We start from the raw sequence: 27,361 nt of genomic DNA, 5'->3' as shown, positions 1-27,361 counted from the left end.
AGAGTAGTGGTCTTATTAGTGGTTTGCAGAGCGCGTGCGGAACGAAAGTATTGCCTAGAATGTCGGCACTCCGCACTCGTGCCGCTATAACTGGAGCACATTGGCATTTCACAGCTAAATGTTATACTGTCGATATAGTAATAACATATTATTTAGTCAGTAATATTATTAGTCTATAAGTATAATATAAGAAATGTTGAGGTGCTGCGTGGAACTGCAACTAATTCTCCAGCCCTCACAAATAAAAAATGCTCAAACTTTGACTAACTAACCTTTAATTTGTACCAAAAATTATGGACGGCGCGGGATTCAAACCCACGCTTTTAGGGATACGCCCCAGCGCTTTTACCAACTAAGCTAATCGTTCTATGATCCGTTAATCTTTGTATGTTTGTTCAAATTTCTGGTTGTGGTGCATCTACAGGATTTACTATAGAGATAATAATATGCTCAACACCAGGAGCTATATAGGAAATTGACTTGAGATGTCACTCTTTTAAATGCAAGCTGTTTATTTTTTTAAGTGTTCTCCCGCACTTCTGTCTGGATCATCCATGAATTTTGACTCAAATTGTATATTTAATCCCCTTAAGTGGATCCCCTCTCACCTCGCTTCAGGGTTTCAAAATTGCACTGAAAAATAAAAGCTTTAATTTTTTTCTCTCATATATATACATATTTTAATTTTTAAACAAAATTTTATTGTGTTGTACTTAACTTTACTTAACGTACATTTCGGTGAACGCCCTAATTGAAGGTATTTTGAGATTTCAGATGTAAGTGGCAATATAAGTCATTAAAAACTCTATCTATTTAGATGCATTCTATATTCAATAACATCTCGGTTACTTAATATAAAAGTAGTCTCTTAATCGGTCCAGACGTTAGGAGATCACTAACATACGCAGGAGAATAATTATATATGGACTGTATTAAGAATCTAAAAAATCATCAAAATCGGTCCAGCCATTTAGGAGGTAGTTCAATTGTGAACCTAAACCATCCTCGATCCAATTGAACATACACAGAAAAATTCATTCAAGTCGGTCCAGCCGTTTAGGAGGAGTACATTGTCAACATACGTACAGAAGAATCATATACCTATACTAGCTGACCCAGCAAACGTTGTATTAAAAAAAATTTGGGGTATAAAAAGTAGATGCAACCGATTTTCAGACCTACCAAATTTATCGCTCTATACCAATTATTATTGTATTCGATTGCCATCTTGCAACCCTATAGCGGATTTGTGGATGGAGCAGAATAATATAAAAATCGCGATAAAAATAGTTATAGCTCGTAGAAGGGCGAACATTTGAAGTTGTATTTATTTTTCAATGCTGAATCATAAAAAGATAAAAACAAAAAAATACGTACAAAAAAAAATTAAGGGACCACCATTAACATTTAGGGGGATGAAAAATAGATAAATTGTCCCATTCTCCAACCTAGCCGATATGCACGCTAAGATTCATGAAAATCGGTCGAGCCGTTTCGGAGGAGTTCAATTACGTACACAGTGACACGAGAATTTTATATATTAGATATAAAGATAAGCAAAAATCGGGTCATGAATACTTCTTGATAATTTAATTCGAGCCAATAAAATCAGCCATGATTCTCGCAAGAAAACTCAATAAAACTATGTTTATTTGATAAAACATGTCCTTTGATAATAACTTTTATCAGTCTTCTTGATGTTAACATAAAATTAAATACTTGTTTATAATTTTATTCTTAATTTTCTCAGAACGGCTTGATAACTAAGTTTTGAACAATTCTAAAAAACTTAAATCTTTATGTTCGGGATTTACTTTAGATCATTTATACGTCTAGATAGACTACGACAGCTGTGAAAACGTCGAAAAAAAATATATTCTTTAGAACTACCCTCTATTTCGGGTAATTTACGCATACTAACGTAAAATGTCACACAATTCGCGACTGTAAGACGTAGCTTGTCACGCAAACTAATCTTATAATCCTGGCCTGTTTTTATCGGTTGTCTAACAGCAAGAGACTCTATCTAGACGTATAAATTATCTAAGGAAATTACCTAAAAAGATTTGTATTCTAGCACATATTACTACCCTCATTTTTTTTAATTATATTTTTCATACTGACATCAATAATTGAAAATGAAAGTCTTATCCAGAGGAGTGCCCAGAAGGGTTTATCGAGAGTTCGACTTAATTTACAAGATATATTCAAAGGAAGGATATCTCTATCAGGAAATTTATAAATTATTTTTATTGTATCTTTAAAAATTATAATCTACAAACATCTTTGAGAAACCTCCTTTGATGTTTAACTTATTTCATAACTAGCTTTTGCCCTCGACTTCGTCCGCGTTGAAGTGTTACTTTGGGTAATTTCTTTTATTTTTTAGGATACTTTCCAAATAATACACATACAAACAGCTCTTTCCGCTGCTGGCAGCGCTCTTCTATGATATAGCACATATCAATGTCACTGTGGAAAATATCAAGGATATATAATTTCTCTGTGAATCTTAATCTCCTATTTCATCCCCATGTATGTCAAAGTTTCAAAAATTCTAGAACAAATGTTTACAAATTATTTCTTATCAAGTGCCTAAATACTAAGTTTCATGGATTTATCTTCGATAATAACGAATTTCCATACAAACTGCCATCCCCTATTTCTATCCCTCCATTTATTCTTTTGCAATAAAAGCTAGCCTATGTCCTTTTTCAAGCTCTAGTCTATCTCTGTACTAAATTTTATTAAAATCAATTCAGTGGTTTAGGCGTGAAAGCGTAACAAACAAACATACATTCACATTTATAATATTAGTAGGGATTATACCAAGCATCTATATTTCGGATTTCGTTTATCATTCATTCATTTGAGAATTCATCCTTGTTTTTATACTCAAATTCAAATATTTTTATTCAAAATAGGAATCAAAATCACTTATTGAACGTCATAAACTATCACCCATTCAATAAAGACTGCCTCAGACTAGAGAAGAACGGGCGCAAGAAAATCAGCGGGCTTATCTTAAGCTTAATATATATACACTGGCCTTCAAAAGTAAGTATCACACTTTTAAAATTGGGATAACGTTTTAAGTTCACAAGATATACTTTCGAAATAAAAAGGACTCGAAAGAAAATTTAATTTTGTACATAAAAACTTTATAGTCGGTAACCTTCTTTTAAGAATTGGCTGAAAAAAAACTTCAAAAACAAAACCATTCCTTTTTCAAAGTGGACATTTCCGAATTACAATTTTACCTTTCACATTTTTCTTTCTGTTTTAAATGTTTTTCAAGATCGATGGGTCTTGTTTTAAAAATTTATGCTAAAAAGCACATAACATTTATTTATCATGCCTCTTTCAGTTGAAGAATGTGCTAGGATCATGGCTTTTCTGGAACTAGGCATCAGTATGCGTCGCACTGCATGAATGGTGGGTGTGACGGTACGAACGGTCCAAAAGGTAAAGCGAAGGTACGAAGAGACTGGACACCATTTGAGGAGACCTTGTAATGGCAGACCCAGGTGTACCAGTGCCCGAGATCGTTATATTATTTCCACTGTGTTAAGAAATCGCCACCAAAATGCAGTTGAAGTCCAGCAACAGCTACTGCAGACCCGGAAGGACTATATTAGTGACAGTACAGTGAGAAGAAGACTTGCTGAAGCAAATTTGAAACCCCGAAGACCAGCGAGTGGCCCAAAACTCGAGAGACAGCATCGAGTAGCGAGACTGCGATACGCCCGTGAACACATGCAGTGGGATGAAGAAGAATGGTCAAGAATTTTGTTTGCAGATGAGTCTCGATTCTCCCTTTACACTTCTGATGGAAGGCGAAGTGTTTACAGGCGACCTGGTGAGCGATACCTTCAAGCCTGCATCTCAGAAAGAGTCCAATATGGTGGAGGCAGTGTACATGTATGGGCTGGCATATCTTCAGAAGGTCGCACAGAGCTAGTAGCCATAGAAAATGGCACCCTCACTGGGCAAAGATATGCTCAAGAGATTCTCAATGAGTATGCAGGGCCGTATTTAGCAAATATGGGTGATGGATCGATGCTGATGCATGATAATGCCCGGCGACACACGGCTCATATCGTACAAGAGTATATTCAGGAGGTCGGTATCAGCGTGATGGCTTGGCCATCAAGAAGTCCTGATCTCAACCCGATTGGACACGCCTGGGATGAGCTTGGGAGGCTAGTCAGAAATCGCAGACCACCACCTACTACCCTCAGGGCACTAAAGCAGGCCCTGGTAGAAGAATGGGAGAATATTCCCCAACATCGGCTCCAAAACCTAGTGTTCAGTATGCCGAACCGGCTCGAAGCTGTAATCAGAGCTCGAGGAGGCAATACCAGTTATTAAAAATTAAATAACATGTAATACATTTTAGTTGAATTTTTTTACACTAAACTAAAAATGTCTATTTTCATTGTTTTATCTTTTTTAAGTTAAAAATGTTACTAATGTATAATTTTAGTTTCTAAGAATTAAAGCCTATAAAATTTGAAACAAAACGTTTTTAATCTTAAATCTCTACCTTCTATGGTTAAGAAAAAAAATTAATTTGAAAAGTGTGATACTTACTTTTGCAGGCCAGTGTAAATTATGTGACACGTTGTTTGTCCGCGATGAACTCCTAAACTAATGAACGGATTTTAATGGGGATTACTTCATGGAGTTCCAACTTGAGAAAGAGGATAGTTTTTATTTCGATTTAGGACCCATAATTATTTTTATTTCCAAGGAAATATTTTCTATGAGAGAGTTTATTGACGCACGGTTTGTCAGTTCTGCTGTGAAACAATTTCATTATAGTTAACAACAGGGAGCAAAGACGTTGTATACCAATGAAGTTGACGTCATTGTTCTATACATAATATAGAACGTTATTGACAGGGATATATTTTACAAAATAATTCTTGGTGTTATGAAATATTACTGACAAATTAATAAAAAAAAACAGTATTTTATTTATTATGCCCAGTACAACGTCTGTCGAGTCAGCTAGTTTATTATAAAAATATGGATTACAATGTAATATCGTACAATAAACATTTATAATTAATATATATTGTAAACGTGAAATATTGAAAACTTAAGGGTACGATACACGTCTCCAGCTCTAACTAATATTATATAACAAGGTGTTCGATTTTACAACTAATAATAAAATATTATACAAGTTCTAAATAACAAAATGACGTCACAAGGCCAACAACAATACCGACGGCGGCAGCGCTGCAATCGGACGACGCCATTTGCACCAAATATTTCATACAAAACGTAAACTATTGTTACTTCAAAAGGACTTACAAAAATCACTTCAACTTGTTACACCCGGTCTTACTCGCTGGCTTCAACATCAGTTTACACATAATTTAACTCATTTGAATTTTTAAATCATAATTTGTGTACTATATAATAAACAAGAATTAAGCGAATTTAACAAGTATGAATTAGTGTTATCATCATCATCATTATCATCAGCCGGAAGACGTCCACTGCTGGACAAAGGCCTTCCACGAAGATCGGTCCTGCGCTGCCCTCATCCAATGTATTCTGGCGATCTTGACCAGATCGTCAGTTCATCTCCTGGGGTGCCTTCCAACACTGCGTCTTCCGGTACGTGGTCGCCATTCGAGGACTTTACTGCCCCAACAGCCATCTGTCCGTCGAACTATGTGCCTGGCCCACTGCTACTTCAGTCACGCAATTTTTTGGACATTTCATGAATTAGTGTACTTGTGGGAAATAACCACTATTTATTCTCACGAACATATTTATGTAGTTTCCCCCGTTTTACCCGTATACTATATCATATACTAGAACCTACTCGGAACCACGCAGCATCTAATGGTACAAATTATTCCGATCAGTTTCGTAGTTTTATTAGTACAATATAGATTGTTGATATAGACTCTGACGTCACAGAAGCCTATTATTAAAAGAAGCCTAGAAATATATTGCCCAAAAAGAATATTCATATTTTGACTCCATAAGAATGTTTTTAACAATAATTTGATGTGTTTGAAAACTTTTAGGATGTTATTTACAACCTTAAGAATTTTAAAAAATCATGCATGGGTTTTGGGTGACTTTTCATAATGGATGTATACATATTTATTTATTTAAAATCGCTTATAAAATGCTCACAGAATGCCTTTATTTATTTATTTATGGTGTATGTGGATGATGCAGCTATTGTACTCAATAACTTTTGTATTAATTTACATTTACTTTTTTGACTTACTCGTGTAAGACATTGACTATTTGACGTTTGAGTGTGTTTGTTGCAACATTTTACATATTATATTGTAATTGAAATGATTTTTAAATCGATGTAAATCTTGATATAAAAGAGTGGCAATGAGTTTCTTGCTACTTCTTCTCATTAGCTCAACCCTTTACGAAGTAGAGGTAGATTCAATAAGAAAAATTTTTTTTTATTGACATTCTATTATAAGTGTCATTTCCGTGACCTACGTGAATAAACTGATTTTGATTTAATTTATCAGTATGTAGGTAACATTCTGATACACGAGTAAATCAACCGTTTAGTGACGCAGCTCTGACGATATAAGATCATGAAAGGATGATGGAGATTAATTATATTTTAGCAGAAACAACAATCGGATCACGAGCGTCGCTAATAGTCTGTTTAGATATAATTGTATTACTACAAAGAAGGATCGTTTGAAAGTCTCACGGCGCGGGCGATCTAAATCAAGACAACACAACCGTTTTGTTCGCACGCACCTTGAACTACATACATAATATACTAACAGATGGCCTCTACTGTACATCAGAACACAGACCCATTACGATGATGGTTATCAATGGGATGCAGATCTGTCTTTGGAGATTCTTGAGTCTCTATCTGACATTTAGAATGGAGTTCAAGGACTGTTGGTGTACCGACTGCCGTAAACCGACGTCGTGCTTACAAATCCGACAGTCCTCCGAATAATTTATTTAATTGATCTTAATTGTATTTTATAATGTAAATTTAAAAACATTTAGTTAAAATGAGTTGAAAAAATTATTGTAAGTAAATTTATTACATTTACTGATATGAATATATAAAAAAAAGTGTGTATGTACTTCTTTTGTATGCACGCAAGAAGTTATACTTCTTTGGACTAACGAAGCAAAATTAATTAAAATGATTTATTCCTCGTGCTATTCTACGTTTTTAGAATTAACAATTTTGTAAAAATCTTGCAAAGCTATCTTTGAAAATTAATTATTAAATAATGAATACGGCTGTATGGGCTTGAACCCTTTGCCTGTCCTAATAATGGACGAAGAAACCAAAAAATAATAATGAATAACGCAAACGTCAGAGAATTTTAGGAACCAACTTCAACCTGTTACTTTTGTGTTACAGTGATGCGCGTGCATCTTAAAATTTCACTCTGATCACTTTTTCATAACGCGCCTAAAGAAATATAACTTCAAAAGAAAGTTGGTGGTGGTATCCACAAACGTACATTATAATAATAAACGGCGCCTTGTGCTTAACTAGTTAGGTTAATATATTTATAATTTACTTTATGTATTTATTCGTATTTATGTTTATATTAATTTCCTGCGTATTTTATCTTTCTTTATAAGTAAAACCAATCGTTTTAATTAAACTTGTAACTTACTTATATATCTAAGGCTGTTCGGTCCCTGTGATTGAGAAAAAATAAAGAAATATCGTGAACCATGGTGACAGTCAAAATATTTCCCTCATTCCCTAACGTATTCAAATTCAAATATTTTTATTCAAAATAGGATGTGACATCACTTATTGAACGTCAAAAACTACCATCCATTCCAAAAAGAATGCCTCAGACCTGAAAAGAATGGGCGCAACAAACCCAGCGAGCTTTTTTTTTCTTCAAAAAATATGTTTTCAAAGTAATATTGTACAATTAAACTTATTATCTCCATTCCCAATCTGTGGAATCACTGGTATAGTAGTAGTATTATGTGTATATCTACTAAATAGATAAATATTTACAACAAGTAACATTCACTTTCATTTACTCTTAAATGTGCGAGCTATCCAATGTGAAAATAAAACTTTCGACTCATACAAATTTACGAACTGCAGAAACAGCAGCTGTGTTATTCATTTTACAGTTTACTGTTTGCTATATGACTAGTTCAACACATACTGTATTTAATGATAGCATTAATTATTTGTACAGATTTACAAAATCTGAGTCACTGTTATAACAGTTTAACCTATAAATGAAACACGCGTCTAAGCATAATGCTAAATATTGAAACGTGCTGTTATTTTGTAATGCTTCGATAAAATGTTGACGTAACCCAAGATCGAATCAGGTGTAACAATTTGTTTCGCCTGAAGTAACATTCAACAAACAATCTAAAAGTATTAACACAGCATTTGAATTATAAGATTTAGAAGTTATTCTGTTAGGACCTGCAGGGTGAAAGTGTTTAAACCATCATTAATTTCTTTTACATTTAGTATATTGGGTTTGTTGCGTAAGTATATTTTTACATATATACAAGGGTGTATACATGAATAAGCACTGTTTTAGACGATAAGGCTTAAGACGATAAAGACCGATTAGCAACATAAAACTAGAGAACTGTATAATACATGATAATGGTGTAAGTAGAAATCGTTATAAAACTCTAGACTAAATTACTATCATACTGCACGCGAACGAGTCGAACTATGTACTTATAGCAGGAAAATTATACGACTTAACGTAAGACAAAATAAATTTGTATTAAATTTTGTATCACGCACTGGATAAATGAACGAGTTAATTAAATTCGTTCCACTTTAAAATGCAAAGATAATGCTGCATTGTTTATAAACAGATAGAGACAACACTAACCTCTAGCCCAGCCGGTGAGGACGTTCCCGAGGTACGCCACCTTGTAGACGGGATCCGGTTCGCTGATGCGAACACTGTTGGTGCGCCTCAGCAGACGGCCCAAGCCGCGCGTCAGGCGGCTCACGGCACGGGTGGTGAAATCCTTGCCAGTGGCGACGTCCGCCAGGCAGACCTCGGCTGGCAAAATCGACTTTATGTGCTCCTTGTGACTGAGTAACCTTGGAATCGTCAGAGGAACTTTCTTTCGCTCTGGAGTTAAAGTTTTCGCTTGATCGACGCTGTACACGTTGCAGTTCTTCTTATAATGACTCTCTTTGGTGACACCTGTTGTGTCTGCAGACTTATCCAACATCTCCTCGCCGAATCTGCCATTCAGATTTTCTTTGAGAGAGTTATTGTTAAGACTATCTGTACTGTCACCGCTGTATCTACGTTCGACACCAGATCTACGCTTGATGAGAGATGAGTTTCTCAGAAGAATACTCGTTTCACTCGAACTTCTGTTTTTAAGTATGTGTACTTTTTTAACATGTAAAACTGAACTATCTAACTCATCTGCGCTCACTGTTCGCTCAGTCTTTCCTTCCTCGTCGAGGAATCGTACTCTCAGCCCATTGGCTTTTATATCTGTGTTCAATTTCTCTGCCTCCTGTGATCTCTCGCATTGATTTTTGGCACTGGCTACCAAGGAATGGCGTTCAGTTTCACTAAGCGCTCCGCGAGCCATTTTCCACGTCTGTATTTGTTTTCAAGCAGCGTTTTACATTCTGATCGGCGCAACAGGGTTCACTCACTAATCGGGAACTTTCTATGCAAGCACTAGTTCACAAGTACACTGAACCAGTCACTTCTTAACTTAACACACACAGTAGTACACTCCGCGTCGTGAATACACCGGCGCGGAATGCGGCACCCGGCACCGCGTACTTTTATGAACTCTTTGGTTTCGGGGAAGCGTCTACTCCACTGTTAATAACTGATAGCGGTGGCGAGGGTGGACTGTTGCGGCAAACAAATTGCGGCCACGTTATTGCGACACTGCGAACTTTACGATTGGACGCGGCGCGTGCGCCTCTGCGTACGCGTTGTTGAGGAGTGAAGCCGCACTCCGCACTCCGTAGTGTTGTGGTAGCGCTGAGCGCCGGGTGAGGGCACGGGGACTGAGGACAGGGCGGTCGCGGCCCGACTGTACCGGTATCCGTACTCCCTACTCAGTGCCGTGAAGTATGCACATTGCACACTATACAGTGAGGTGTCGTAGAGATGCTTCGACTTATGTAAGAGCGACGGAATATTCACAACACCTGGAACAATAACATGTATACATTTCTAAATATTCTTTAAAATGCTATTAATTGTGAAAAGTAAAGATTATTCAAAAATAATACTTAAGAATACTCTTATTTTATCGTTCTCTTATTTTAGAAGTTACAGGGAGGGGGGACACATATTTTACCACTTTGGAAGTGTCTCTCGCGCTATATATAACTATTCAGTTTAGAAAAACATGATATTAGAATTCTCTATATCATTTTTGAAATTATTAAATATAATAGAGTTAAAGTTCCGGGAGTAGGAATTATTTATTTAAAACTCCTCCCTTTTCAGGATATTTCTCAAAATATCAATAGTTTTTGAGTTGTTAACAAATGCTAACACATATTTTCAACATTTTTTTTAATAATTCCAAAGCGGATGATCCATCGCTCATATTTTAGGAGCTTTATCAATAATTAACACAATACTTTATCCATTATATATATATTTTAAACAAAGTTAAATATGTTCTAAAAATATTTATGATCGGTTGCGAAGAACTAAGGAAATGTCAACATAAAAACAAAATTTTACTTCAGTAAAATTTACTATGTGGATAGATACTTAATCACTTGCTCAGGTTACATTTTCAAGAATTGCTCTCAATTATAAAAACTAATATAGTTAATAGCTCATGTAATTAGTAGAACAGAACTATTTTGTTTAATTGCAGACTAATTCCTTGAATTTAATGCTAACTATATTAAGAAATATGTAACTATTTACAACATATTTTAATCCAGGAGAAATCGGCGCATAACTACGGAAAACTCTTCCACCTTAATTTTTCTATGTAATCCTCTTCAAATTGCGCTACTGATGATTTAAATGCATGTAGCCATGGAGAAACCCGTGCCATTATGTTTAACGGCCGTTTTCAATAACCTAACTATCCTCAGTTTATCTTCGTAGAGGTAGACAAATCTATCCTTTTACGCTTACTTACATTTCAACAACCTATCGACATAAAGCATTGGACTATAACTATATTGAACATAACTATGGATAGATATGATCTTGTCATTAAACGGTGACAGCAATGTATCCGTAACTACTCGTAGAGACGCGTTATTGAAAACCTAAACCAAAATTGTTTAAACAATTGCAAGGAATTGTTATTTTTCAACCAGAGAATAAATTTATATATTTTTTATTTAAAATTCAAATTAAAATGGTCCCAAGACTTTTCACGATAAAGTTAATATTTTTAGAGATATAACTTTTAAAGGTTTGAAAAATCTCAAATTTGGGTACTCAAGTTTGACTCATAAAAATATATTATATTGAAAAAAAATATATAAATAATATATTTTTTAATTACTTATACAATAGTTAATGCTATTCTTATTAGAAATTTTAAAAAAATCTTTGTTTACACCTGTTTTTAGGTTTCCGTATTTAACCTTTGTGGTTTTTTTAGATGCTAATTTGACCTAGTTTTATATAGGTATATGTAATATGATAAAAAAAAATGTTAATTTCGCGTGCTCATAAGTGTGCGTCGTTTGCCTTTAAGAAAACTTTTAACTTTGTCAAGATTGTTGAAGAGAGCAATGTTATTAATAATTTAATTGTCTACAATTTGATTACAACAAATTTTTTTCTGGAATGTATTTAAAATTACTTTGTTATGTAGCAATGTTTAATTAGACATGTCCGCGACGTGAACACACGGGGAGCACGTGGCGGTATTAATCACTATTGCCCAAGTTATTTACATAATATACTGTGGCTTGTGGAACTAGAGAACTAGTAAGTCCTCGTAATTGGACATATTGTTTCAGATCATCGTACATAATATTACCGCCATTTTACTGAATTGAGTACAATTACTAGTCCGTTCTTAAATTCATCTTTACTGTACGACTAAATATATCTGTCTTCTTACAGAGTAATATCTACAGTACGAGAGTGGCTTTTACAAAAGCTATGATGAAACCGAGAAAATTATCATTTCAAAATTAATATACCTTAATATATATATTTAATTATGTATATTTATTTATAACTATTTGCTTTATCTTTATTTTATATTAAATTTTATGAAGTTTCTTATTATAAGATATACTTTAAAGTTAGATAAATATTATTAGTTTTAGTTCTATTTCATTTATTATTAACATTAAATAAAATTATATATCAAACGGTAATCACTGCTTGGCTCTACACAAGATTTCCTAGTGAGCCATCCAGAGGAATTTAATAGATTAAAGGTGCCTCTTCGTTTCTGTTTTTGAGACTGACACTGACACATAAATAAATATTTAAATTAAAAAATTGATCGTCTGAAACTGAAACTAAAAGGTCAATTTGTTAACTGAAAGGTCAATAAATACTAAAACCTCAGATAATTTATACGTCTAGATAGACTATGACAGCTGTGAAAACGTCGAGAACATAGACTTTAGAAGCAACCTCTATTTTGAGCAATTCACGCACACTAACACAAAGTGTCATACAATTCGCGACTGTAAGACGTAGTTTGTCACGCACACTAAACTAATATTCCTGGCGTGTTTTTATTGGTTCTCTAACAGTAAGAGACTCTATCTAAACCTATAAGTTATCTAAGACTAAATCACCAAGAGTTTTTAAATATTATAGAAGAACAATATAACGTTTTTCTTCTTGCTGTCGCTAAAGTGCTTGTAGTGACCTAGTGGTCACCGTATAGTTACGGTTCTCTACCTAGATATCTACAGAATTCTTGCCACAGCTGGTGTTAAAAGCATCCACAGTGTTGGCACCGTATTGTATTTACTTTTAATTATTTAATTGCACACCAGCTATTATAGGCTTTAGCTTTGTGCTTTTCAATTCATTACCATTTCAACTCTCCTTCGCACAAGTACACAGCCGGTCCGAGGTTCAAGTCTCCTCAGGAGACGCCCTGTGAATGTTGTTAGTCTGTGCGACCTCCACGGCCCACGTCCTATGTCGCTGTAAAAGCCTTCAAAGCTTAGAGCGTAGAGGAGATTTTTAGTCGGTAGGGGGCGTACCTAACCACCAATAAATATAAAGCCTCATATCTCGGAAATGAGGCCAAATGTCTGGTAAACATAATAATTAAAAGTAAACTAAATTATAAATAAATGATAAAAATAACTTGTTAAAAGCATCAGCGCTATCATTTGCAACCCTTGTCCAATATGGTGATAAAGTCAGGCGTATATCATCCTCCCATCTCATCCTTGGCCCTCTTATGCCATCTCTGGGATACAAACTCGTAACTCTCTCGCTCTATTTTATTGTCGAACTGCGAAGCATGTGTAGCGAGGCAGCTTCATTTTTGGTGGTGTCTGTGACTTAGCTTTATTTATGGATATTAATCAAAAAAAAAAAATGTATACAGGTCAAGTTTTCTTTTCTTTTTACAATTACCGCCACTTCGCAAAAGGTTAAGCTTTGATGTTAAATAAACGTTCACAAAAAATCGTCCACTTTTTGCTCTTAATAGTGATTTTCATTATTATAACACAATGACGTCCTATCATTGTTATAACACTAGAAATAAGCGATTGCTTCTGACTAATTCTAGTAGGCCTCATAAGGTAAATGTATAACCTTTAAGGGTAAATGTATACACTTTTATAATAAAGTCCCAGCCACTGTTCAGGCATTATCTATAAATGAATTTAAATGTTTTATTAAAAAATGGCTCCGTCGTAAGTCCTATTGATCGTAGTACAATATTCTATATTTTTATTAAAAAGAGCGCAAAATAGAATGCTGGGAGAGTTTCTTGCGCCGCTTCTTCTCTCTCAGAGCGCCATTTGTTTCCGAAGCGGTAGTATTATCTAGTATATTAGAAATGACATCAAAAAGAATTTTAAAGGAATCAATATTGAGAAAATAAATGCCTTTTATGCTTTTTAAATAGAAGAAGTCGCAAGAAACCCATTGCCGTAACGCAAGAAAAATACTCAAACGTCAAATACATAAAAGTAATACTTAGCACGAGTAAGTCAAAAAAGTAAATGTAAATTAATACATAAAAAATAGAGCTATTAGGTAAAGCAGATGCATCAATCCACACACACCGTAAAAAATAAAGGAATTTTGTGAGATTTTTATAGGCGATTGTAAAAATTTAACAACTTTAATCATTCTATGAACTTGCATTTTCTATATACATTTTATGGCTACATTAATAGCTCCATAACGAAACAACCTAACTTTTATTCAGCTGTAGATTTTAACAGCAAAGTCCGGCTAAATGAAACTTATCGGAAATGGCGCACAAGTTTTTTTGTTGCCCGCGCCAAAGTCGAAGTCAAGATTACATAAAGCCAACTTCAAAGATATAATTTTAGTGATAAAAATCATATATTTAATAAATTTTGTGAATTATAAACAATTTGATAGTAATAAATGTTTTTCGTCTTAATTAGGGACACATGTCTTATTTATTCCAAAAATGTAAATGGATTTTCAGCGGCATAAAACCTCTTTATTGTTACAAAAAAAGAGTATTAAAATTAAAATATTCTGTTGACTCCATTGACTCTCATATAATTTGGAGTGAGGTACTAACTTAACTTTGTAGGGATAGCATTATGCACTACTGTGTTATATTATTACGAATATGTGTGTTGTAGTTCCGTTTATGGTCCTAATTACGATGTAATAAGGCTTACTTTATGAGGAAGTGTGTTGAAAATATTAATATAGAGAGAGGAGACAATTTAAAAATTGACGTTTACGTGAATGTTTTATAATATACTAACTTTTAACCGCGACTTCGTGCGCGTGCAATAGTTACTTTATAAGCTACCAACTATAGAATTTTCTTTCCCCTTTTTCATCCCCACACAGGTCTAAATTTAAAAAACGCTTGAACTAATATTTATTTCTTATCAAGTGCTTAAATACAAATTCTTATTGTGCTATCTTCGATAATGACGAACTTTCATACAAACTTCCACTCTCTATTTCAACCCCGCTATGCCTTTTATTCGCTATAAAAGGTATATCCTTTCCCAAGCTCTTGTCTATCTCTGTAATAAATTTATTCAAAATCGGTTGAGTAGTTTAGACGTGAAAGCACACACAAAACACACTTTTATAATATTAGTAGGAATAATACAAAATATTCTATAAAAAAGAAGAAATGCGGGGCTGCATGTAATGCATGCATGTCAATAACATCGGCAGCCTTTATCATGGTGGGCGGTTTTCGTTGAGGAATCCATGTCGTATGGAGCTGGCAAAATTTCGGAAGGAAGTTCATTTGATCGTATGCCGTGCGGGAAACTAAAATCTTAATAAATGTTAACGGAGGACGGTGCGGATTGTATTTGACATTGAGACGTGTGTGATACTCAAATTATGTAATGTTTTTTTTCTTTCGTTTTTATAATGCTAATATTAAATTGTTATTTTATTTGAGGAATTTACATTTGCAACGAACAACATAAGATTATTATCGTCGATTTTTTTGTTAAAGATAAAAATATTTGATCTATTACATAATTAGATTAATTATGCAGAAACAGAAGTTGTACATCTTTTTAATCCCTACAACTTTGCTCTATAACCTTTTTCGACAGGACTTCTAGTTCCGCCGGAAATTGAGATAAACCATTTTTTACCCTTAAACCTCACACTTCCACTTACCGACCTCATATCACCCGTAATATTTTTACTTTCATTTTTGTTATATTCTTCGGTTTCATCCTACTATTTCATCATTCATCCTATTTTTTTTTTTTCACTTTTTATCATTTTCAAAGACTGGTCTATAACTACACAAAAGAAAAGAAAATGTTGGGCAGAATAGTCCTCGATTGGCGACCACGTACTGGAAGACGCAGCGTTCCCCCACAAGATAATAATAATAATATTGACACACTTTTCACACAAATTATCTTGTCCCAACTTAAGCATATATAGCCTGTGTTATGGGTTACAAGACAATGATATATTTAATACAATATACTAACTTAAACATACATTTATTCATATAAACATACATAAATACATTTAAACATCCATGACTCGGGAACAAGCATCTATATTCATCATATAAATGCTTGCACCTACCGGGATTCGAACCCGGGACCTCTAGCTTAGTAGGTAGGATCGCTAACCACTCGGCTATACAGGTTGTCAAGATGGATCGTTGATCTGGTCGAGATCGACGGAATAACTTGGATGAGGGCAAGACCTATCGTCGTGAAGATCTTTGGGAGAGGCCTTTGTCCAGCACTGGACGTCTTCCGGCTGATGATGGTGATGATGCAAAGGAAATAGAGATGGTAGGTATAAGTACAGATCCTCGGTATGAATAACACAAATAAGAGAGAAATTAGTAATAATTCGTGAACTCATTGCGCGGGTTATCCGTTGATAAGCGATATCAGCGGTACAAGTCGACCACGTACTAATAATGTTTGATAGGAGCGCGCTTGGCCGAATGATGAGTATCTGCTTTTTTTGGTTTATTTTTGTGGAAATGGAAGACAAACGAGCGTACCAGGTGACCCACCTGGTGTTAAGTGATCACCGCCGCCAACATTATCTTTCAATACTAGAGAGTTGCCGGCTTTTAAGGAAGGTGTACGCGCTTTTTTTTAAGGTACCCATGTCGTATCGTCCCGGAAACACCAGACAAGGAAGCTCATTCCACAGCTTTATAGTACGTGGAAGAAAGCTCCTTGGAAACCGCACTATGGAGGACCGCCACACATCCAGATGGTGGGAATGATATCCTAATTTATGGCATGTCGTGTGAATCAGGTGAAACAGCTCTTTAGAACACTCTCCGTTGTCTGGGTCCGCGACAATTCGAGCTGCTCTGCGTTGCATGCCCTATTACCAAAACCGAAATACGAAGTTTCAGTTTCGGACTATTTTGTATTACGAAAGTGTTTGGGACCCGAAAATCGATACGACGTTCGGGATAAGACATTTTGTCTTTCGTTTACCTTATTCCCAAATTCACTTGCATTTACTTTTTCGTTGTTTGACATTATTATGATCGTAACTACAACTTTATTCTATATGGTTCAGAAACGAAATCCGTCCGCACCATTCGGATTCGAGGTACTTTGGTAATAGGATTTAATTTGAAGTTTGTCGATCTTTCGTTTCGGACCGAAACTTCGCCTATCGATTTTGGTAATAGACCTCCAGGAGCCCTATTCGGTAATTTTTTTTTGTTTAAGCTGTTATAAGTAAAAAAACTGTAAATTCATTTAATTATTATTATTAAATTAATAATTTAATTATGTATGGATTGTAATTTAATTTAATTGTGATTTAATTTTTAGCTTATAACATAATCGCGATTTAATTTTTAAAACATACATATTTTACTATTTAATGTACTTAATTCCTTTTTACATAAGAATATTGATTGCGCCTATAATTGAATTAGCACTCAACTTCTATATATTTTTTTGTATGTATTAGTGTATAATTTGTTGTTGGTGAATAAATAAATAAATTAGACATTTTGTTTACCTTATTCGCAAATTCACTTGACATTTATTTTTTCGTTTTTTGACATTGTTATGATCGTAACTACAATTAGTTATGTCTATGGTTCCGAAACGAAATCCGTCCGCACTATTCGGATCCGAAGTACTTTAATGATAGCATTTCATTCGAAGTTCGTTTCTCTTTTGTTTCGGACCGAAACTTCGGCTTTCGATTTTGGTAATAGACCTCAAGATCCGAATGTACAGCGAGTGAAGGAACCCTTAACCTGTGGGTTCTATTTCATTAACATTTTTTTAATTTTTTTCACGTCTTGCTATTTTTTTTCTTAAATAATTGTTATTTAAAGTAACTTTCATTGTTCAGCTCTACTAAAGCATTTAGGCGCTCTTAAGATTTGTCAGACCATGAGATATAGACAAAAATGTTTAAAAAATAAACGAATAAATGTGATCGAATTATTGATATTCCTGTTTAGGGCTGAATCATTTACTTCTCACAAAATCGATAATCATGTAATAATTAATTAATAATTAACCTACCATTATCAACATAATGGAATTTGAGTGAATTTGCTAGAAGCTGTCATAACCATAATGTTAACACTAGGAACAAACATAAACTTATAATGCCTACTACTCGGCTAAGTCGAGTTACTAAGTCTTTTATGGGGTGATGTATATGCTTTTACAACAAGATCCCAGAAAATGTTCAAAACAAATGTATTACGAAATTCATAAGTATTTTTAAAAGTCATTTGAGTGGTAAAGGTTACTATAACATAAATGACTTTTTTAATGATGCCACTGATTGGGAATAAAGCGACCGCCCTTAGGCCATTAGATAATACATTTTATTGTAGGAATTCACATTGTAACCATATTTTATTATTTATTATTTATTCATTATTTAATTATTTATTAAGAAGCTCTCTGAGTCTCTTGAAGAAAAACGGGCGTTCTTCTCAGCTCTGAGGCATACTTTTTCAAATGGGTGTGTTAGTTTTTGACTTTCAATAAGTGATTTCAAATCCTATTTTAAATAAAAATATTTGAATTTGAATAATAATAATATTAATTATTGCCTTCAAATAATGTTACGAAATCAACATGATATACAGATATACACTAACGGCCATATTCAATAACCTATCTATCCTTAGTTTAACTTACTAGAAGTAGACAAATCTATCCTTTTACGCTTACTTACATTTTAATAACCTATCGACATAAATCATTGGACTAACGGCCGTTTTCAATAACCTATCTATCCTTAGTTTAACTTACGGATACATTGCTGTCACCGTTTAATTACAAGATCTTATCTGTCCATAGTTATGTCCAATGCTATCTGTCAATACGTTATTGAAATGTAAGTAAGCGTTAAAGGTTAGATTTGTCTACGTCTAGTAAGTTAAACTAAGGATGGATAGGTTATCGAAAACGGCCGTAAAACTATATTTGACATAACTATGGTTAGATAAGATATTGTCATTAAACGGTGACAGCAGTGTATCCGTAACTAGAGATACGTTATTGAAAACGGCCGTTAGACAATGGGGAGTAGGCTTAGCTTATGCTGTTTGAAATAATATTTCACGAAGCACTGGTTTTCAGCCATCCCCAACTCCCTAAGGCTAAGGTGTAAGGTGGGATACAAAGTAAAGTAAATCAATTTAATAACAATATAACATTTATAATTTAAAGTAAATTCAAAGGTAAAATACGAAACAGCAAATTAATTTTATACTAAAAAAAGAATTTTGTATTTTTGAACAAGGAAAAATATCAGCCAAAGTTTCTAAATCCAGCGCAACGCTTATTAGGGTCATGCCCTTAGATTGTTGCACTTGACTGAGGCTAACGTCCGCGAACACCGATGTACAAGAACCCGACATATACAACTCCATACAAAAATTGTACTCTTTTGGATAATTTCAATGATTTTGTGACTCGTCCCAAAGCTTCTATGAACATAAATTTAAAGCAAAATGTTCACTTGGGCAGGCAATTTTCCATGCATCCTTAGAAGTTCCCAATATTGAATATATCTCTTACTTGAGATAAATATCGTAACTATCGTTGACTTTTCTGTCCCAATAAAATTATCGACGGTAACTCACCTTATACGTACATGGTGTCTGTCAATGGGACTACATTATGTATAGCTTACCAGCGATAGAAGTTTGAATGGAAATTGGGACAGCTTCAGATCATTGACAGCTAATTACGTACAGTAGAAGGTAGTAATTTATCTCTATCTCTAGATAGTATATTGGAAACTGCTGTTACACTTCCAGTGGGAGGCTCCTTTGCACAGGGTGCTAGCTAGATTATGGGTACCACAACGGCGCCTATTTCTGCCGTGAAGCAGAAATGTGTAAGCATTATTGTGTTTCGATCTGAAGGGCGCAATAGCTAGTGAAATTACTGGGCAAATGAGACTTAACATCTTATGTCTCTCAAGGTGACGAGCGCAGATGTGCAGTGAATTTTTGGGTTTTTCTAGAATCCTGAGCGGCACTGCATGTATAAATTACCATCAGCTAAACGTCCTGCTCGTCTCGAACCTTATTGTCATAAAAAAAGACAAAACGGACCGTTATAAGATATTAAGATCATACAAATGGCCGACACTGTGAAAATAATGTTGTAGTCTATGGTTTTACTTTTAAATAAAATGTCTATGACCGACGTAGTCTCCGGTTCCTGTCTTCTTCTTCTTTGGAATTCATTACGATCTAATAATACTTTATTTATTTATTTATTTATAGGACAACCAGTAGTTGTTACATTCTAATATGCTTAAAATATATCAAATATTAACAAATAATGAGTTGAATGTACAACAAATTAAGGTGTCACAACATGCACAGTCTTTGCTTCCGTGACACCAAGAAAACAATTATATAAAATAAAGCAAAAATTATAAAATCAAGATACGAATTTGAAAAGAAGGAAAAAAAAGAAGAAGATGAATATTAATCATATTTTGGCGGCTCACAATCTCGTAATATTTTTTTTAAAAGCAGGTAAAGAATCTTTAAAAATATCTACTTCACCACAGATGGAGTTATAAGTTCTTGATAGACGTGGTATGGGAGAAAATTGCTTAAGGTTAGTTTTGGCAAATGGCTGATGGAACAGGCCAGCTCCGACCTGCGCACGCCTTGGTACTCGGCGGGGAACTCGTAAGCTGATGGAGTGCACGAGTGATGGACTGTCGAACTGATTTCTAATTATTTTGTATAAAAATATTAGATCTTGCATTTGTCGTCGAACAGAAAGACTTTTCAAGTTAAAGTGTCTCAACTTATCGCAGTACGATGGCAATTGCTTATGTACCCCACAAGAAAAAGCAAGGTGCCATAAGAACCGTTTTTGAATGCGTTCAACTCTTAATTGGTGAATGTTGTATTGAGGAGACCAAACGATGCTACAGTATTCTAGATTATTGCGCACATAAGTCGGCCGTTCCCAATATACTATCTACAGATAGAAATAAATTTCTACCTTCTACTGTCAGTAATTAGCTGTCAATAAACTGAAGCTGTCCCAATATACCCAATAAGTCATTCTTATCACCCTATATTGGAACGCGTGAATTGCAATTTCCATACAAACTTCTATCGCTGCAGCTGGTAAGCTATACGTCATCCTATTGACAGACAGCGTGCACGGATAAGGTGAGTTACCGTCGATAAGTTTATTGGGACAGAAAAATCAATGATAGTTACGATTTTTATCTCAAGTAAGAGATAGACTACATATTGGGAACGACCGTATGTCAATTGATAAATTATAAAAAATTTATCTAGAGATAAAGACTTTATGTGATCCACGTCCCAATCATTAAACAGAGAAGATATAAAAGCTGGTAAGTATGATATATAAGAGTTCCATTGGAAGCAGATTCCGCCAAAATTAATCGGCAGTGACGCCTGGCAACAAGATATATCTGACAGTGAACAATTTAAGATTTTACTAAATTAATTATTTAATTCATTATAATGTTACACTTGAAACTATAAATTGTTCATAATTATTATGTATATCTATCAATTAACGCAAATTAAACCTTACTGCCTTTAACTAAGATTGAATTGACAAAATGTTAAAAAAAAGCGATGAAAATTTACGAGTTAATTGTTTATTCTAATTATTTCAACTCGCAACTTATTTCTTAACTTAATATTTACAACTCCATTTTAGTCAAATGAAACTCCTAACTTTTTGTGTCCTAGAAATACTTTTAGGACACAAAAACGGTCACAATGTTTGTAGTTTCTTGCTTTTATTTGTGATCATATTTTATGCAATGATAATTCTGAAGTATTCCAAATGTAAGGCATTCCGAACAAACCAATCACAAGCAAAATGCTTAGATCATCTATACGTCTAGATAACTTACATCTGTTTTGAGCAATTCACGAACACTAACTAATTTTATCGGTTGTCTAACAGCAAGAGACTCTATCTACGTACAAATTATCTAAGGCAAAATGTCCATTTGTAAACATTTTGCATATTCTTGTTAAATACTCATAACTTTATACCAACTTTATTTGAAGGACCGCAAGAGTTATGCAGTTTATATAGTACAAGTACAATAAAATTTGAAAAACAAAATTTTATTCACGATGCGGGACTCGAACGTACGACCTCTGGCGTTCCGTGCCAGTGCTCTAACCAACTGAGCTAACCGTTCGAGTGACGTATCGTCATAAAATCTTGTATGCTTTGTTAAACTCTCAGGTTGTGGCTTCATCTACAGGATCCACTTTATAGTTGATAACCTGCTCAACCCCAATATTTGCATATTAGGAAATCGACTTGAGATGTCGCTCTTGTAAATCTAAACAATTTGTTATGTTTCTAAAGTGATAACCCTCACTTCTAGGATTAATACACAAATAAAATTTGAAAAAAGCAATTGTGTGGTTTTATGAAACTTTTTTTCACAAAATAACATAGGTATTTATATCAAAAAGCAAAAAAAAACAAATTTATAAATTATGCTTTACAGTTTCATAAAAATTAAAAAAAACTTATCAATTGTATGGGGTTCGAACCTACTCTTCCACCCAAACGCAATTGCATCCAATATGCGAACTGTAGGCGCCGCCCGACCGTCACGCGACATGCAACACACAGACTAAAAAGTTTGAGACGATGTAATAAAAGTTTCACTTTAAAAACAAAATTTTATGAACGTTGCTGGACTAGAACCCATGACCTCTGGCGTTCCGTGCCAGTGCTGTAACCAACTGAGCTAACCGTTCGAGTGACGTATCGCCATTAAGTCTAAAAACTACCCACTAGTATTATAATTTTTATAAAATATTTGTATTATAATTTTTATTTAATATTTGTATTAGAAATTAGAAATGTATATAAGCTATACTTACCTAACTAACCTATTTTACTTACTTTATATTTACTGTACGCTTTAAGATGCAATTTTGCTACCCACTATTTAAAAATAGCCTGTAAGTTCCATTTAAGTGGAAATTCCTGGAACAATAAATGTCTTAAACCACAAGTCTTTGTTCAACTCTCATAGTACAAGTATAGCATCAATCACACGAACTGTTAATAAATAATAGTCTTTATTATGTTTATCGCTTCGTTGGCGCCTAAAGAAGAGCGGGTTCTTGTTAAAGCAATTACAGTGCTCGATAGTGATACATTAGCGGTTGGATAAGCAGTTAACTCTGTGCCGATCAATACCAGCCGAGCCTACCAGATCTCCGTACTGAAGGCTCTTGGTTTCATTACATTACGACTGACCGTACAATAATCTGCATAGAAAGTATTTAAAGATAGATATGTGATAGATTAGCGGCCGTTTTTAATAACCTATCTATCCTTAGTTTAACATACTAGAGGTAGACAAATCTATCCTTTTACGCTTATTTATATTTCACTAACCTATTGACAGATAGCATAGCTATATTGGACATGACTATGGATAGATAAGATATGTGACCGTTTAATGACAAGACATTAAACGGTCACATCAATGTATCCGTAAGTTAAACTAAGGATAGAAAGGTTATTGAAAACGGCCGTAGATAGAGTTAGTAGACGAGATAAAGTAAAGTAGAGAACATAAAGAGTCAGACAAAATTAAAAAACGCACCTAAGATGTGTCAAAAGCTAAAGTGGAAATGGACTGGACACATTTTGAGAGAAAAGATAGAGAAATGGACAAAGACCGTTTCAGAATCGTATCCAAGAGACGAGAAACGAAGGAAAGGTAGATAGATTAGAAGGTGGAAGAACGGTTTTAAAGTGATAGCAGGACCGGACTGGATGAGCGTCGCGTCGGAACTCGTATTCAAAAATCACTCGAAGTTTCGATGTATCAATCTTACTCGTCTAAGCTGAAAAAATCAACTGAAAGTCGATAATCGAATGTTTATTACAGGATTATAGCCCTCATCTGTCAATCTATCAATGACTGCACGTCTCATACAATCGAGGGGATCGCTTTCTTCATAGAGTTTCGCTAGGCTGTATTTCATTAATTAAGGTGCGGACTGACTAGGATTGTAAATGCTACAACCAACCCTACAATATTTGTGTTGATGACGTGGCTAAGCTGCAAATGGGCATTTATTTTACTGATTTTATTTTGTTTATTAAAAAAATTACGTATTGAATTGAAAAATTGTTCGGTTTAAGTTTTAGAAAAGTACTAATTCTATTAAATTCTATAAAAAAAGGATTTTGTTATAGCTGAAAATTTGGAGATTTTTGACTCCAAAGTTTATTTTTGCGACGCAACATCCAAATTTTTTATTGATATTTCAAATTATATATAAAAATATTCTATTCGATTCACAATTTTTTTTAAGTCGTTCTTTGTGCACTGTATTTTTTGCGATGGAATATTTTCATTGCGTTATGTTGTAATCGACTCTCTAAGAAACCAATTTTTGTGGATATTGAGATATGACCGCGCGTTAAGTCCGAACGCTGTACATAACATATATAGCTAAGGATATATACTTATTAAGTCTGGCAGAGAGAAACCGTGAAAAGATTTACTGGAGGCCACGATCTAATTAGCTTCGTGTGAACATATTTAACTGAATCTCTGGAAATAGATTCTCATTGGTATCCACCAATCTTAGATTATATCCTAACCTTACTTTCAATATTTAAGCTGTTCAATTTCATCGCATGATCCTCATTTTAATAAAAACCACTTCATTTAAATATTTACCAGGAAATTTAGAATCATGTATCTATATTTTTTTTGGAAATACTAAATAAAACAATATAAGAAAAACATTTTCAACGGACAACAACAGTCTTAATATTTTACTAGTGGGAGGTTACTTTGCACATGATGCCGGCTAGATTATGGGTACCACAACGGCGTTTTTTTTACCGTGAAGCAGTAATGTTGAAGCATTATTGTGATTTGGTAGGAAGGGCACCATAGCTAGTGAAATTACTGGGCAAATGAGACTAAGCATCTTATTTCTTAAGGTGACGAGCGCAATTGTGGCGCCCTTCAGAATTTTTGGGTTTTTCAATAATCCTGAGCGGTACTTCATTGTAATGGGCTGGGCGTATCAGTCACCATCAGTTCAGCTGTCCTGCTCGTCTCACCCCTTATTGTTATAAAAAATCTCATCCAAATATTTAAATAAAGGTGCTCAGTATCAACTCCGTAATTAGTTCTGAGAACAATAAGTGAAGTCATCCTACATTAAGTCCACCGCGACATCATGATGTTATCAAAAAACAGGACAAAAACTTAACGAAGACCCCAATAAACTCAACCTTGACGAAATTTAAAGGTTAAGGCATTAAAATTATTTTGTTATTATGCTATATTTAATAATTTGTATAAACAATAAATACTTATATAAAATTTGTTGTACTTTTTGCACGAAAAGTGTGATTCTAAATTGTTGAATTGCGTATTATAAAAATGACCTACATCTATCATTTGAAATAACTCGCGAAGTTAACATGACTGTATTTCTAAGGTATTCCGAAACATATTTGCATCGTTTGTACTTTGTTTAATAAAACGAATGCTGAAATAATTTAATTTACAGATAAACCTCAACCTTGGCCCAAACCGTATTCCTTATTACGCACGCGACACAATTAATGATACATATAGTATATTAAAATTAGCATTTATTATTCAAACAAAACAATTCTTATAACTATATTTACAATAATATGACTACATAAAATTAAAACTATCATGACGGGGAAGCGTACCAAGAATACTGGCAGCATTACCACGTTGGATAGCAAGGCTGATCCGTTGACCGAAATAGCTTTCAGCGCTTGGGTTTCCAGTAGCCTTATTGAGGCGCGAAGATAGTATTTTGAACATTCTCCGCGCCTCTGGGCCCCACGGGCCAAGTGTCTCGACACGAAACGGCACAAAGATGTATGACTCACTGAGACCAACATATTTGCGACGCTTACAGTCTTCGGCAGTCGAAGCAGTAGCCCCAGCACCAACTGACGTAACTTGGACATGTGAAGGAGCCAGAGTATCGACGCAAGTACCAGCGTTATTCCATCAGGACGCTTGCAATAGTATATAATATATACAATACCATATTTAGCCTCTCCTGGTATAGAACATGAGACTGGCAGGATACCAGCCTACCCACACTTTTCCACTAAACGAACAAAGCGCACTGGTTTATAAGTAAATACTAAACACATGCATTGCATTAAAAAGAGGTGATTAATAGCGTAGCAAATTGCTTCTTAGGTAATAATAATAATGAAACTATAAACCTTATAAAAATAGATACTAGAAGAGATAATATAACGCGAAAGAGTGAGGCTAAGAAGTATTATCACTTTTTGCAGGGATGTAGGCCGTCTTTGCATCTTGCTTGGGGATTATTTTGTGTTTCTATCAGTATCGGCCATCATATAAAAGTCAAGTTCAAATTTATTTAATGGTACCAACAGTTATGTTACATGATATAATTGGTTGGGACCTTCTTTTAGGTGATAAAACCTGTGTCAGGAGATCCCGCTCTTCCATATCTATAATAAAGTGTGCTTGCCTGTACAAATCATTTTGTTATGATTCTTCACCAATATCATTTTATGTATGTCTTGGTGCTTCAAGTCACAATGCGAAATTTTTACTTACACCAAAGACGCGGATTAAAGTTTTAAATTTAATTTTATTAGGATATACTAACTTATAGAAGAGTATAAACAATGAATGACGCAACAGATCAAAAATAATTAGAAGCGCGACAGATAGAATTACCTGGCGACGATTACGTCAATATCGAGAAAGTTCTATGAAAAACAGTCGCGCGCTCCATTGAACTGAAGTCGCGGTGAGATGGTGACGCGGAAATATACATAGTAATAGTTCGCCACCAATTTTCAATGTTTATATTTGTCCGGTTTGTGGTATTGCATTTCATTCCACTTTTTCACATAAATTTTCAATTATTTCTAGATTCGCTATTTTTATGTTACGTACATTCCAGCAACTACCTAATCAATCGTTTAACGAAAAGTTGCTTCGTCATAAATGGTAGGACCAGCAATTAAACTTACCTAGTGATGCAGGTCTCTAAATTCTAAATATGAGAGTATTAAAACAATCTTTAACTTACACGGACTCGAACCCACGACCTCTGGCGTTCCGTGCCAGTGCTCTAAAGAACTGAGCTAACCTTTCGAGTGACGCATCGTATATAAAATCTTGTATGCTTT

At 34.4% G+C, this 27,361-nt stretch overlaps 1 protein-coding gene across 1 annotated transcript in view; it reads right to left on the bottom strand.

The window, feature by feature from the left end:
* The window catches only part of LOC126979395 (uncharacterized), an 81,335-nt gene extending 71,334 nt beyond the window's left edge, over window positions 1-10,001 (bottom strand). The window contains exon 1 of the mRNA XM_050828674.1: window positions 8,874-10,001. Coding sequence (XP_050684631.1) covers window positions 8,874-9,600 — 727 coding nt within the window. The 5' untranslated portion in view covers window positions 9,601-10,001. The remainder of the gene's footprint in view (window positions 1-8,873) is intronic.
* Between the last annotated feature and the right edge of the window lie 17,360 nt (window positions 10,002-27,361).

The sequence above is a fragment of the Leptidea sinapis genome, chromosome 3 (assembly GCF_905404315.1).
Source record: "Leptidea sinapis chromosome 3, ilLepSina1.1, whole genome shotgun sequence".
Taxonomy (NCBI): domain Eukaryota; kingdom Metazoa; phylum Arthropoda; class Insecta; order Lepidoptera; family Pieridae; genus Leptidea; species Leptidea sinapis.
The sequence above is the reverse complement of the archived record's forward strand: the minus strand, read 5'-3'. Positions and strand labels throughout refer to the sequence as shown.